At 35.6% G+C, this 13,734-nt stretch overlaps 2 protein-coding genes across 2 annotated transcripts; both read left to right on the top strand.

Annotated features, from left to right (window-relative positions):
* Nucleotides 1–113: 113 nt before the first annotated feature.
* LOC137823797 (putative disease resistance RPP13-like protein 1) lies at nucleotides 114–5,439 on the top strand. The gene has a single exon (XM_068629075.1). The coding sequence runs from the start codon at nucleotides 2,710–2,712 to the stop codon at nucleotides 5,434–5,436; it is 2,727 nt and encodes a 908-aa protein (XP_068485176.1). The 5' UTR covers nucleotides 114–2,709; the 3' UTR covers nucleotides 5,437–5,439.
* Nucleotides 5,440–7,518: 2,079 nt separating this feature from the next.
* Nucleotides 7,519–11,184, top strand: LOC137823756 (putative disease resistance RPP13-like protein 1). Its single transcript, XM_068629019.1, has one exon. The coding sequence runs from the start codon at nucleotides 7,526–7,528 to the stop codon at nucleotides 11,045–11,047; it is 3,522 nt and encodes a 1,173-aa protein (XP_068485120.1). The 5' UTR covers nucleotides 7,519–7,525; the 3' UTR covers nucleotides 11,048–11,184.
* The last annotated feature ends 2,550 nt before the right edge of the window (nucleotides 11,185–13,734 follow it).

Below are 13,734 nucleotides of genomic sequence, written 5' to 3'. Positions count from 1 at the left end.
TTTACTGCAACTAAGTTTTCTTTCAGATAACATAAAGATGTTGAAATTGAAATTTGTGATCCACTCTACCTATCTCCTTATTTAAGTAATCTTCTGGGATATAACTTTTCTATTCAATGTTGTATAAATATAAAATAATAATAAAATTGAAACATAAGAATGTTGGATAAGCGTTTAAGAGTGTCAAACAAGGTCTCCTAAAGGATTCGAATCATTGACCATAAAATTTAAAGTAGAGTAAGATCCCAAACAGTTATAAGAAGTATATAAAGAAAGGAGGTACAGAAAATTAACATAGTAGAATTTATCTACTATAGAACATTCTTCTGGCATAGAGTAATTGAACTTTAAATTTGTGTTGAACAAGGTACACATTAACCAAAAATCATAGGTACTTCATTTTATCTTTTTCTCTCAACCCTTGCATAATTGCCTCGAAAACAGAGAAAGAGGGTACTGAGAATTCATTTTACAGTAACTTAGAACAACAATATATTCCATTAATATGTTTCCCTCAACCATACTTTACACTAATCTTTCTAATTCAATTCATTATCCTTCCATGCTCAAGGAAGAATTGTACACGTGGACGACATTGTTATCACATGTAGTGATAAGGAGTGGATTGTACAAATAAAACAATACCTTGATCAAAAGTTCTAAATAAAATATCTTGGACACTTGAAGTGTTTCCTTGGTATATAAGTGGCACAATTCAATGTTGGTTTGATCATATTTCAAAGAAAATATTCTCTTAACATTCAAGAAGACACATGGATGATGGATGATAAATGAAACATGCTAAGCCTGTAGCATACCAATGGATTCAAACTTGTATCTAACCAAGGAAAAATTTATTTTAATCTCACAAGATATAGAAGGTAGTTGGTAAGCATGGTAAGTCAATGTTTTATCAAGACCATTAGGTGCACTCGTACGGATCTAAAGTGGAGTTAAATGTCTATTTTCATTTCAAATTTTGAATTTGTTTATGATGATTTAATTGATTTTGTTTCTCATAACAAGAAAGAATAGAGATTTTAAAAATAAGAAACAGCTCAAACCGAGAATGTAATACTAGGCTACTAGCCATTTGAAAGTGCTATCAGTAAACATAAAATAGAATATCAACGTTGGTTTCATCGTAATGCTAACCCTGCCATATTGTCTGGCCAGTCAAAATTGACGTGAAAGAGAAGAATCTTTTAGTTATTTAACTATTTGCTGACTTAGTTAAGTTGTTTCATGCACTCTGTCATCTTAAATATGTAAACTATAGCAGAATATATAAAATTCCAACAAAGAAAATACATGTAGTGTTACATTATTCTACAAAGATTAAATGTTGAGGACGTTCTGCAACCTTCCAAGAAATTAAAGGAGTTGGCAATCTTTGACTGTGTTGACAAACAATTTCCAAATTGGTTACTAGAAAATTCATTATCGAATTTGGTGTCCTTAAAGTTGAATGAATGTGAATCTAGCCAACATTTACCTTCGTTTGATCTCATATTACCTTCTCCTTTTAACATTACAATCATTAGCGGAAAGTTTTGCCAAAGTTTTGATATAATCAGCCAGGTTAAACTACATTTGATTCCAGCACTCAATCATTACTTTTTCTCAGTTGCATAGTGCAAATGTTGTGCTTTACTCAAGTGACTCACTATTGTAATATGAATAACATTACAATTTCTATTGTTGCCAGAAACAATGCATCAAATCTCGTGCTTTACTCAAGTGGAAGACTGTTGTCACATGAAAAAATTCCCACTGCAGAGCTAAACAATCACATTAAAACTTAATATATCAACTAATAAAGTAATAAATGTTAACACGCTTTTTAATACATCTCTTAATTTAAACAATTCCCTTACTTAGTTAATACTTTAACAATACCCACTCATTCATAAGTGAAATACAGCTGTTGCAGTTTGTAATGTTGGGAAGAATAAAAAATTATAGATTTACTAACTATTGAAGAACAAAAATGTTGATCAAATATCTTTTTATGAACAATTGAGTCATTGGCAAAAGCTAGCAGCAGTTGAATCCATTCATCTTTCTCCTACCATGGCATTCAAACTTGTTGGTGGTGCTCTTCTCTCGGCTTTCCTTCAGGTTGCATTCCAGAAGCTAGCTTCTCCTCAAATTCTCGATTTTTTTCATGCAAGAGAGCTTGATCAAAAGCTGCTCAACCAGTTGGAAACCAAGATGCATTCCATCCATTCTCTGGCTGATGATACAGAGCGAAAGCAGTTCGCGGATCCACATGTCAGAAACTGGCTGCTTAAGGTCAAAGATATTGTCCTTGATGCAGAGGATCTCTTAGATGATATACAAAAGCTCTCCAAAAGACAACTAGATGCTGAATCTGAATCTCAAACCTCAGACTCTACTTGCAAGGTACTCAATTTCTTCAAATCTTCTCCTATTACTATTAGTTCCCTTAACAAGGAAATTCAGTGTAAGATGGAACAAATCCTTGACGATTTAGAATTTCTCTCAAGCCAAAGGGGTGATCTAGGATTGAAAACTGCTGGCGGTGTTGAATCTGGGTTGAGTAATGAACTGCCACATAAATCACAAACATCTTTGGTTGTTGGAAGTGATATCTATGGCAGAGATGATGATAAAAGACTGATCATTGACTGACTGACTTCTGACATCAACACTGGTAACCAACCATCAATACTTTGTATTGTGGGAATGGGTGGAGTGGGTAAGACCACTCTCACTCAACATGTATTCAATGACCCGAGGGTGGATGAGGCTAAATTTGATGTCAAAGTTTGGGTTTGTGTTTCACATGAATTTGATGTTTTCAAGATATCAAGAGCAATTCTTGAGGCAATTACTAAATCAACTGATGACAGTAGAGATACAGAGATGGTTCACACAAGTTTGAAGGAAGAATTGACAGGGAAAAAGTTTCTTCTTATTTTGGATGATGTTGGGAACGAAAACCAATTTAAATGGGAAGAAGTGCAAAAGCCCCTTCTTTTCGGAGCCCAAGGAAGTAGAATTCTTATGACTACGCGTAGCAAGGAAGTTTGTTCTACCATGCGATCAGATGAACACTCCCTACAACAATTACAAGAAGATGATTGTTGGAAGTTGTTTTCTAAACATGCCTTCCGAGATGATGATACTCAATCAGATCCAGAGTGCAGGAAGATTGGCATGGAGATTGTTAGAAAATGTAAAGGACTACCTCTGGCCTTGAAAACAATGGGAAGTCTGTTATACAACAAATCATCTATTTCAGATTGGAAAACCGTGTTCCAAAGCGAAATATGGGAATTTTTGAATGAGTGTTGCAACATTATTCCTTCTTTAGCATTGAGTTATATCCACCTTCCATCTCAACTCAAGGTATGCTTTGCTTACTGTGCCCTGTTCCCTAAGGATTATGAGTTTAAAAAGGAGTGTTTAATTCATTTGTGGATGACTGAAAACCTCCCACACTGTCGTCAACATAGTAAGACTCCAGAAGAAGTTTGCCAACAATACTTCAATGATCTAGTATCAAGATCTTTCTTACAAAAATTAGATGAAAATAAAGAAGTATTTGTTATGCATGACCTTCTACATGATTTGGCAAAATATGTTTGTGGAGGCCTATACTTCAGGTGCGAACTTGATCAAACAGAAAAGATACCAAAAGTAACTCGTCATTTTTCAGTTGAACTTGGTCACAATCAACATTTTGATGAGTTTGGAACTTTATGTAATTCAAAAAGGTTACGTACATTTATGCCAAAAGCTAGGAACACATATCAACTTTACTATCATTGGCATTGCAACATTTCGATACATGAATTGTTCACCAAGTTTAAGTTCTTGCGTATCTTATCACTCTCTCATTGTTCTGACCTTAAAGAGTTACCTGACTATGTGAGCAATCTTGAGCATCTTCGTTCGATAAACCTTTCCCATACTGCTATAGAAAAACTATCCGAAAGGATATGTGTACTTCCCTACTTGCAAATACTGAAGTTGAATTATTGTAGAGATTTGGAGGAGTTACCCTCAAATTTGCATTTACTCACCAATTTGTGTCGCCTTGAAATTAAAGTGACGAATGTGAGAAAGATGCCACCGTATTTGGGAAAACTGACGAATCTTAAAGTAGTAATGAGTTCCTTTAATGTTGGCCATGGCATTCAACAGCTAGGAGAGCTCAACCTTGAGGGAAGTATATCAATTGAGGAGCTGCAGAATGTTGAGAATTCCCTGGATGCATTAGAAGCAGATTTGAAGAATAAAACACACCTTGTGACGCTGAAGTTGCGATGGGATTGGGATCGGGACTCTATTGACTCAAAAAGCGAAGAGGATGTAATTGTGAATCTGCAACCTTCCAAAAACTTAAAGGAGTTGTCAATCGTTAACTATGGTGGGAAACGATTTCCAAATTGGTTACTAGATAATTCATTGTGGAATATAGTGTCCTTAGTGTTGGATGAATGTGAATTTTGTGAACGTTTACCTCCCCTTGGACTTTTGCCATTTCTGAAGGTCTTGAAGATTATAAAACTTGATGGCGTAGTGAGTATTGTTGATGGTGATTTTCATGGGAACAACATTTCTTCATTTAAATCCCTTGAAACATTGCACTTCTCCTATATGCGTCAATGGGAAAAATGGGATTGTCAAGCAGATGCTTTTCCACGTCTACGAGATCTTTCCATAAGAAAATGTCCAAAGCTGAAAGGACAGTTGCCAAAGCAACTTATTCCTCTGGAAAAACTACAAATTAAAGACTGCCAACAACTTGAGGCTTTCGCTCCTAGGGCTCTAGATTTACAACTACGTAATTGTGGAAAACTGCAGTTAGAGTGTGGTACAATGAAAAGGCTCACAATGGAAACATCATTGTTTGAAATTGTTGGGTTGTACGACACTCTTGAAGACTTGTACATTGATTCACCCTTGGAGTCAATCAATGATGGTTGTATCTCTCTACGAAGCTTTCCACTGGATTTGTTCCCAAAACTCAAGACGCTTGCTCTCAGTGGGTTTGATAATCTAGAGATGATTTCACAGAGTTTCGTCCATAATCATCTAGAACACCTAAAACTCGAGTATTGTCTTAAATTTGAATCATTGCCTGGAAGCATGCATATGCTGCTTCCATCTCTCAGGAGTTTATCGATAAGAGACTGTCCAAGACTTGAGTCGTTCCCTGACGGAGGCTTGCCATCAAATCTAGAAGAGCTGGAAATCAGTAAGTGCTCTAGACTTGTTGGGTCACTGAAAGGAGCTTTCAGAGATAGTCCTTCTTTGAAAATATTAGAGATTGATGAAGTGGATGCAAAATGTTTTCCAGATAAGGGTTTGCTTCCACTCTCTCTTACTTTTCTAATTATCTCTCATTGTCCAAATTTAGAAAAACTGGACTACAAGGGTCTCCATCTTGGACTGTTTGAGTAGTGTTTGATGTGAACGTAGTGAATTATGCATAAAGTTTCTGCATAATTGAGTTAAAATTTGTGCATAAAGTTTCTGCATAATTGAGTTAAAATTGGTGCATAAAGTTTCTGCATAATTGAGGAAAAATTGGTGCATAAATTCTGATTAAGTGCTGCACAATTGAGGGAATGGTGTTTCAGTGTCCAGCACTTGATTACTCTTTTCAAGTGGCATTAATGTGCCGAGGAGGGAGCATTAAAGTTGGAATCCAGCAAGGTATAGCCTAATGTGAAGGGGGTTGCAGGCAAAGTGTAGACTCTGGTATCTTTCTATATAGGAGTTTGGGGGCAACCTTTTTCTCTCTATTCTATTGTCTATTTATATCAATACTACAATCCCTCTTGATAGATAGAACACGAAAATTTCCTTCTACTGATCCCTCAGAAACAATGACACAACAGATGAAACCACAGAATTCAGGTAGTGAGAGATAAGGAATAGTGATTGAACTATCTCCAATATGAAATCCGCAGTGATTCATGATATGGTCTCCAGGGAAAACGACACATCCACCCTCAAATTGCCTAGGATAATATATTGTTTAAATTACACGTATCTAAAGTTATGCATTCAACAACTTGAGTTTTCTGTGAAACAAAATTTAGAAATGATGAGAATGGGAAGAAGCTGTTTTACTACTTGGTGAGTTGAGAAAGAAGTGCAGAGAAGGACATGGTATGTTAATCATTGTTACTTGTATGTCTCATCATATTTAATATCCAACTGTTTCGGTATGGAAAGGGGTCTACGTTAATTAATTCATTAACCTCATCATGTTCCATCTACTCTAGGAACATTTCTAACTTTTTCTCTCTCTCTTTTTTTTTCTGGTTGGATGTTGCCGTTTCTTTATCAAGTTGGGGACCAAGTTTTAATAAATATAACGTGTTTTGTACTAATTTCCACTTCAACTTTTCGAATACGTGCATATAAGTGGAAAATGTTGGATTTTTTGTTCTCTGGAAGGTCCTTTTTACACACATTGAACAATCAATATTTTGTGTGACAATTTACTTGTAATTTAAATTTAGCATTAAAATTATCACCTAATGTTTCTCATTTTCATAAGTTTAGACTAAGTATGGATTGCATATGCTTATAGTAGTTTCAATCATGGTAGAATATTGATCAAAGTTTAAAAAAATGGTGGAAAATATAGATTAAAAAGACAGAATTTATGTGATGTCATAGTGTTTAAATATTTTTATAAATTTGATAAGTTTTAAATTTTGCCTTAATTTTTTTTTGCAATCTCATAATTCTTCCAACTTAAATCTAATAAATGCTGGTAGGATTCATTCTGAAACTTAACAGCTTATTATTTCCAAATTAATATGATTTACTTCTGAATAATCTAATTTTAAATATAATATATGAATTCATTTTTAAAGTTTTAATTATAATTTAATACAAATTATTTCTGTAATTCTCATAAAGTTCTAACAACTATTTCAAATATACTGATTTTAATTATAAAATTTCATGGACGAGATAATTTAAGTCAATGTTTAACAACTTCACAATTAAATCTTCATCTACTAAGTGCATTTCTTTTTGTGAACTCTTAAAATAAGATCAGAAATAACTCATCTTTCACAAATTGTTATGATATAATTCTGTAGGTAATTTTTTGATGGAAAATAATTTTCTGTAAATTTTATAAGTCAACCTAAATGTGATCTAAGCTGGATGGTAGTTGAAGGCATTTTATGCAGAGGAGAGGAGGGTAGTTGTTGTAGTAATGAGCTCTTGCTTTATTTTCTTGTTGATTAGTTGTTTAAAAGCAAGCCAGCATTAAAAAATCACATTAAAAGTTAATATATCAACTAATAAAATAATAGATTTTAACATGCTTTTTCATATACCTCTTAATTTCAACAATTCACTTATTGGGTGAATAGTATAATAATAGCTACTAATTCATAAATGATGTTGACTAACTATTGAAGAAGAATTTTTTGATCAAATATCTGATTATTCCCCTTTTCATGAACCACCGAGTCATTGGCAAAAGCTAGCAGAAGTTGAATCCATTCATCTTTCTCCTACCATGGCATTAGAACTTGTTGGTGGTGCTCTTCTTTCTGCTTTCCTTCAGGTTGCATTCCAGAAGCTAGCTTCTCCTCAAATTCTCGATTTCTTTCATGCAAGAAAGCTTGATCAAAATCTGCTCAACAAGTTGGAAATCAAGCTGCACTCCATCCATTCTTTGGCTGATGATGCAGAGCGAAAGCAGTTTACGGATCCTATTGTCAGAAACTGGCTGCTTAAGGTCAAAGATGCTGTCCTTAATGCAGAGGATCTCTTGGATGATATACAAATGCTCTCCAAAAGACAAGTAGATGCTGAATCTGAATCTCAAACCTCAGGCTGTACTTGTAAGGTACTCAATTTCTTCAAATCTTCTCCTATTACTATTAGTTCCCTTAACAAGGAAATTGAGTGTAAGATGAACCAAATCCTTAACTATTTAGAATTTCTCTCAAGCCTAAGGGGTGATCTAGGTTTGAAAACAGCAACCAGTTTTAGATCTAGGTCGAGTAATGAACTGCCACAAAAATCACAAACAACATCGTTGGTTGTTGGAACTGATATCTATGGCAGAGATCATGATAAAAGACTAATCATTGAATCACTGACATCTGACCTCAACGATCGTAACCAGCCATTAATACTTTCTATTGTGGGAATGGGAGGGGTGGGTAAGACCACTCTTGTTCAACATGTATTCAATGACTCATGGGCGGATGAAGCTAAATTTGATGTCAAAGCTTGGGTTTGTGTTTCAGAAGAATTTGATGTTTTCAAGATATCAAGAGCAATTCTTGAGGCAGTTACTAAATCAACTGATGATAGCAGAGATCTGGAGATGGTTCACAAAAAATTGGGAGAAAAATTGACGGGAAAGAAATTTCTTCTTGTTTTGGATGATGTTTGGAACGAAAACCAAACTAAGTGGGAGGAAGTGCGGAAGCCCCTTGTTTTAGGAGCCCAAGGGAGTAAGATTCTTGTTACCACACGCAGTAAGGAAGTTGCTTCTACCATGTGGTCAAAAGAATACTCCCTACAACAATTACAAGAAGATGATTGTTGGAAGTTGTTTGCTAAATATGCATTTCGAGGTGATGATACTCAACTAAATCCAGAGTGTAGGGATATTGGCATGAAGATTGTTAAAAAATGTAAAGGACTACCTCTCGCCTTGAAAACAATGGGAAGTATGTTATACAACAAATCATCTATTACAGAATGGAAAACTGTGTTCCAAAGTGAAATATGGGAATTTTCAAAAGAGCGTTGTGATATTATTCCTGCTTTAGCATTGAGCTATATCCACCTTCCTTCCCATCTAAAGGTGTGCTTTGCTTATTGTGCCTTATTCCCCAAGGATTATGAGTTTAAAAAGGAGGATTTGATTCAGTTATGGATGACTGAAAATTTCGCTCACTATCATCAACATAGTAGGACTCCAGAAGAAGTTTGCCAACAATACTTCAATGATCTACTATTAAGGTCCTTCTTCCAACAACCAGATGGAAATAAAGAAGTATTTCTCATGCATGACCTTCAACATGATTTGGCAACATATGTCGGTGGAGGCATATACTTCAGGTGCGAACTTGATCAAATAGAAAAGATACAAAAAGTAACTCGTCATTTTTCATTTGAACTTGGTTACCCCAAATGTTTTGATGGGTTTGGAACTTTATGTAATACAGAAAAGTTACGTACATTTGTGTCGATACATAGTTTCCTTTGGAGTATCAAAATGTCGATACATGAATTGTTCTCCAAGTTTAAGTTCATACGAATCTTATCTCTGTCTCATTGTTCTGACCTTCAAGAGTTACCTGACTCTGTTTCCAATCTTGAGCATCTCCGTTCCTTAGACCTCTCCCTTACTGCAATAAAAAAATTAACCGAAAAAATATGTTCACTCTCCCACTTGCAAATACTAAAGTTGAACTACTGTAGAGATTTGGAAGAGCTACCTTCAAATTTGCACTTACTCACCAATTTGTGTCGCCTTGAACTTATACAGACAAAAGTGAGAAAGATTCCACCGTGTTTGGGAAAATTGAAGAATCTTAAAGTAGTAATGAGTTCCTTTATTGTTGGCCATGGGAGGGAGTTTGGTGTTCAACTGATAGGAGAGCTCAACCTTGAGGGAATTCTATCAATTGAGGAGCTGCAGAATGTTGAGAATTCCGAGGACGCATTAACCGCGTATTTGAAGAATAAAACACACCTTGTGGCCCTGACCTTAGAATTGGGGTGGAATCGGAACTCTATTGATTCAAATAAAGAAGAGAAGGTAATTGAGAATCTGCAACCTTCCAAAAACTTAAAGGAGTTGTCAATCTTTAGGTATGGTGGAAAACAATTTCCAAATTGGTTACTAGGAAACTTATTGTGGAATATGGAGTCCTTAGTGTTGAATGAATGTGAATCTTGTGAATATTTACCTCCCCTTGGAATTTTGCCATTTCTCAAGTTCTTGAGAATTACAAAACTTGATGGGATAGTGAGTATTGATGGTGATTTTCATGGGAACAACTTTTGTTCATTTAAATCCCTTGAAACATTGGAGTTCTCCAATATGATTCGATGGGAAAAGTGGGACTGCGAAGCTGTGACAAATGCTTTTCCACGTCTACGACATCTTTCCATAAGAAATTGTCCGGAGCTGAAAGGAGAACTGCCAAAGCAACTTATTACTTTGGAAACACTAGAAATTGAAGACTGCCAACAACTTGAGGCTTCCGTTCTAAGGGCTCACGATGAAAAGCTGCAGTTAGAGTGGGGTACAATGAAAAGCCTCACAATGACAACATCATTACATGAAATTGTTGGGTTATCCGACACTCTTGAAAACTTGCAGATTGATTCACCCTTGGAGTCAATCAAAGATGATTGTGTCTCTGTACGAAGCTTTCCACTGGATTTGTTCCCAACACTCAGGACGCTTACTCTCAGTAGGTTTGATAATCTAGAGATGATTTCACAGAGTCTCGTCAATAATCATCTAGAGGAGTTAACACTCAACTATTGTCCTAAATTAGAATCATTGCCTGGAAGCATGCATATGTTGCTTCCATCTTTGAGGAAGTTATCCATAAGAGACTGTCCAGGACTAAAGACGTTCCCTGACAAAGGTTTCCCATCAGAACTCAAGGATCTGACAATCATAAATTGCTCTAGACTTGTTGGCTCACTGAAAGGAGTTTTCACAGACAGTCCTTCTTTGAAAACCTTGAGAATTCATGGAGTAGATGCAAAATGTTTTCCAGATGAAGGTTTGCTTCCACCCTCTCTTACTTCTCTAATCATCTATGATTGTCCAAATCTAGAAAAATTGGACTACAAGGGTCTCCATCAACTCTCATCCCTTCAGAAGTTGAATCTTAACAAGTGCCCCAATCTCCAACACCTACCTGAGGAGGGTCTTCCCAAATCAATTTCATATCTTAATATTCGTGGTTGTCCTTTGCTAGAACCGCGTTGTCAGGAAGAAGGAGGTGAAGACTGGAAAAAGATTGCGCACATTAAAATTTTGTTTATACGACAATGATGTTGTTTGTTTTGAACAGTGATGCATTTGTTGGGTTACTTATTTTGCTTTTGTTTAGAATGTATATCAACTACTTTCCTGTTCCTCTCTTGCTGGTATTCCTGCGATACCTTTTAACAAATCAGTCCTTTTCCTTTTATGTTTAGAATATATTATGTTATACCAAATATATTTACTCTTTGTAGATTTAAAGTTTCAATTAAGTTACGGAATATAAAATACAATAATTATAAGCTTAGTTTTGTGTTTTCAATATTTTTTTTTTCTTTCGTATTTAATAAATTATTTTCTTTCGATCAAATACTTAATAAATTACAAAAGTTTAGTTTACATTTTCTAAAAATATATTTATTCATATTTTTAATATTATATTATTTTTTAAACAATTTTTGAAATAATTTTAATATACCAATTTTTTTTGTTAAATATTATATATATATATATATATTATAGATTTGAAACTATTTTACTAACTAAAATTCATTTGATTATAATGTGTTTAAAATCATCTTTACATGTTTAATGAATTTCATTTTATATATATATATATATGTGTTACAATTTTCTTATTAGAGGAATATATTGTATAGCAATTATCATAATTACTATTATTTTAAATTTGAAATGAAATTTAAATTTTAAATCATTGAATATTTATATTTGTTCATTCATGTATATTTTTATGATAATTCATTAATCAAATGTAAAACTCAGCTACTGTTTTTTTTTTTATCAGCAAAGAATAAATATAATTAAAATTGAACATTTCAGGGATGTCCAAACCCGTATACATCATATAGGTGCTCCTAATTTAGATAAAATTTGGTTTCAACCTTCACATTCAGGGCACCCAAGAATGTACTGAAAAAAGCGTAAATTTAATCTAAAGAGCTACAATGAGCAAAAGTGCTTTCTCCACCACCATACTATTTAACTAAACTAGTGACCACAAAAGGTTGGAGGTACCGCAGGTCACCAATAGCAGTTAAATCAGCCCAAAGAAATTTCAATCTAACTGAAATCATAGCACCTCAACTTGCACCTGCACTTGCATAAAATTCAAAAACCCAGTACCTACAGTTAGCCTATCACCACAAGCACATTGCTGAGAGAAATGTGACCTTTAGTTCAGCCCTTGCTATATTGCAAATCTTTGGATCTGCTATGATCACCACACAGGAAACCTGATAGATAACCAAGCATTGGACCCTCCAACAACAGTTCGCACCACGTTTGACAAAAGCCTCAACATTGCAGATATCATCCAAATAGTTGATTTCACGATGACTTTTCAGGTTTCCTCTTCTTACAGCTTGCTATCCCATCTCCCTCTAAACCAGCGGCGCACATTCAAACCTACAAGTTCTTCAATCAGCAGCCACCACTCATGCTTGTTTATTTGCTTATATCCTGTTCCAGCACCTCCCCTGAAGCACACCTTTGAGAGGTTCCATATGCGATTGTTTGTATTTGAATTACTGGTCCAGAAAAATAAACTCAGTACCACAGCCCTCAACTAACAACGTTTTGGGTGATCCTGACTAAGGATATTCTGAATAAGTGTTGTCACTGCTGACTAACCACACTTCAGCATTTACCAGCAAAAGCACCTGTCAGCGCCAAACAGAGAAATTCTCCACCTATCCCTCTGCCCTGCTTTGCCAGTCTTATTACTGCACCTCAGATTTTCCTCTGTCATTCGTTCTAGCTTATTTCAACCTCTCTATACAGATGCCGAGATTCAAAGTCCAGTCTACAAAAGAGTAGTTAAAAGATTTAGTCCCGTGTTTCAACCAAGACCACGATTTAAGTTGAGTCATCTGCAGTATCTCTTCTACATCAACAACTCCCTGTTTGAATAGAATTGTGTTCCTTTGGTCCCATATACACCTCACAACAGCTACCCAAATACCTTTCCAAACTTGATTCTGCTTAACACTTGCCTGACTGCAGTGAAAACTTTCAAAATGGTTCTTAATCTCATTATGTTGCACTAACGTAATTCCCAACCACCTTTGGCATAAGGACCATACACGTTGTGCATATACGCATTCTATGAATAAATGCTTAGAAGATTCCTCCTTACTCCGACACAGTCCGCATTCGGTAGTGGTGACCTGCACTCCTCTTCTATATAGGCCTTCCCTTGTTGGAATTCTATCCAAAAGAGCTCTCCAAGCTGTTGTCAGCACGCTTGGAAAAGCAGTAGCTTTCCAAAGAATTTCAAAAACCTCCTGCTGTGTCCCATTCGCTCTCCTTGCTAGACATTTGTATGCTGAGTTCACTGAATATTTCTCTAGTTCCTCCTCCCCCCACACTCGGACATCAGATATGTATCTCTTCACAGATGCCCTTGTAATACATTGGTGGAGATTTATCACCAATTCTGATTCCCACTCAAATCTATTCCTCCGCCACTATAACCTCCACTGCCACTCGGAACCCTCCCACCCACCAACTTCTTCCACCTTTTGCTCCTGGTTAGCCGATAGAGAAAACAACCTCTGAAAGGATGTTTTTAGACTTGCATTACCAACCCACACATCCTCCCAGAATCTCACCTTGTCTCCTCTCCCTAGTTTCCACCGTAACTCTTTTTGGAACCACCCTTCTCCTTCCCCCTCCTTACAGACCTTTCCCATGTCCCTCCACCACCACGACTGGTACTTCACATGAATACTTGTATA

The sequence above is a fragment of the Phaseolus vulgaris genome, chromosome 11 (genome assembly GCF_000499845.2).
Source record: "Phaseolus vulgaris cultivar G19833 chromosome 11, P. vulgaris v2.0, whole genome shotgun sequence".
NCBI lineage: Eukaryota > Viridiplantae > Streptophyta > Magnoliopsida > Fabales > Fabaceae > Phaseolus > Phaseolus vulgaris.
This window is presented reverse-complemented; position numbering and strand designations above follow the sequence as displayed.

What these genes read in the sequence shown, in the direction of transcription:
- LOC137823797 (XM_068629075.1), top strand. Translation starts at nt 2,710, where the DNA reads ATGGGTGGAGTGGGTAAGACCACTCTCACTCAACATGTATTCAATGAC.
- LOC137823756 (XM_068629019.1), top strand. Translation starts at nt 7,526, where the DNA reads ATGGCATTAGAACTTGTTGGTGGTGCTCTTCTTTCTGCTTTCCTTCAG.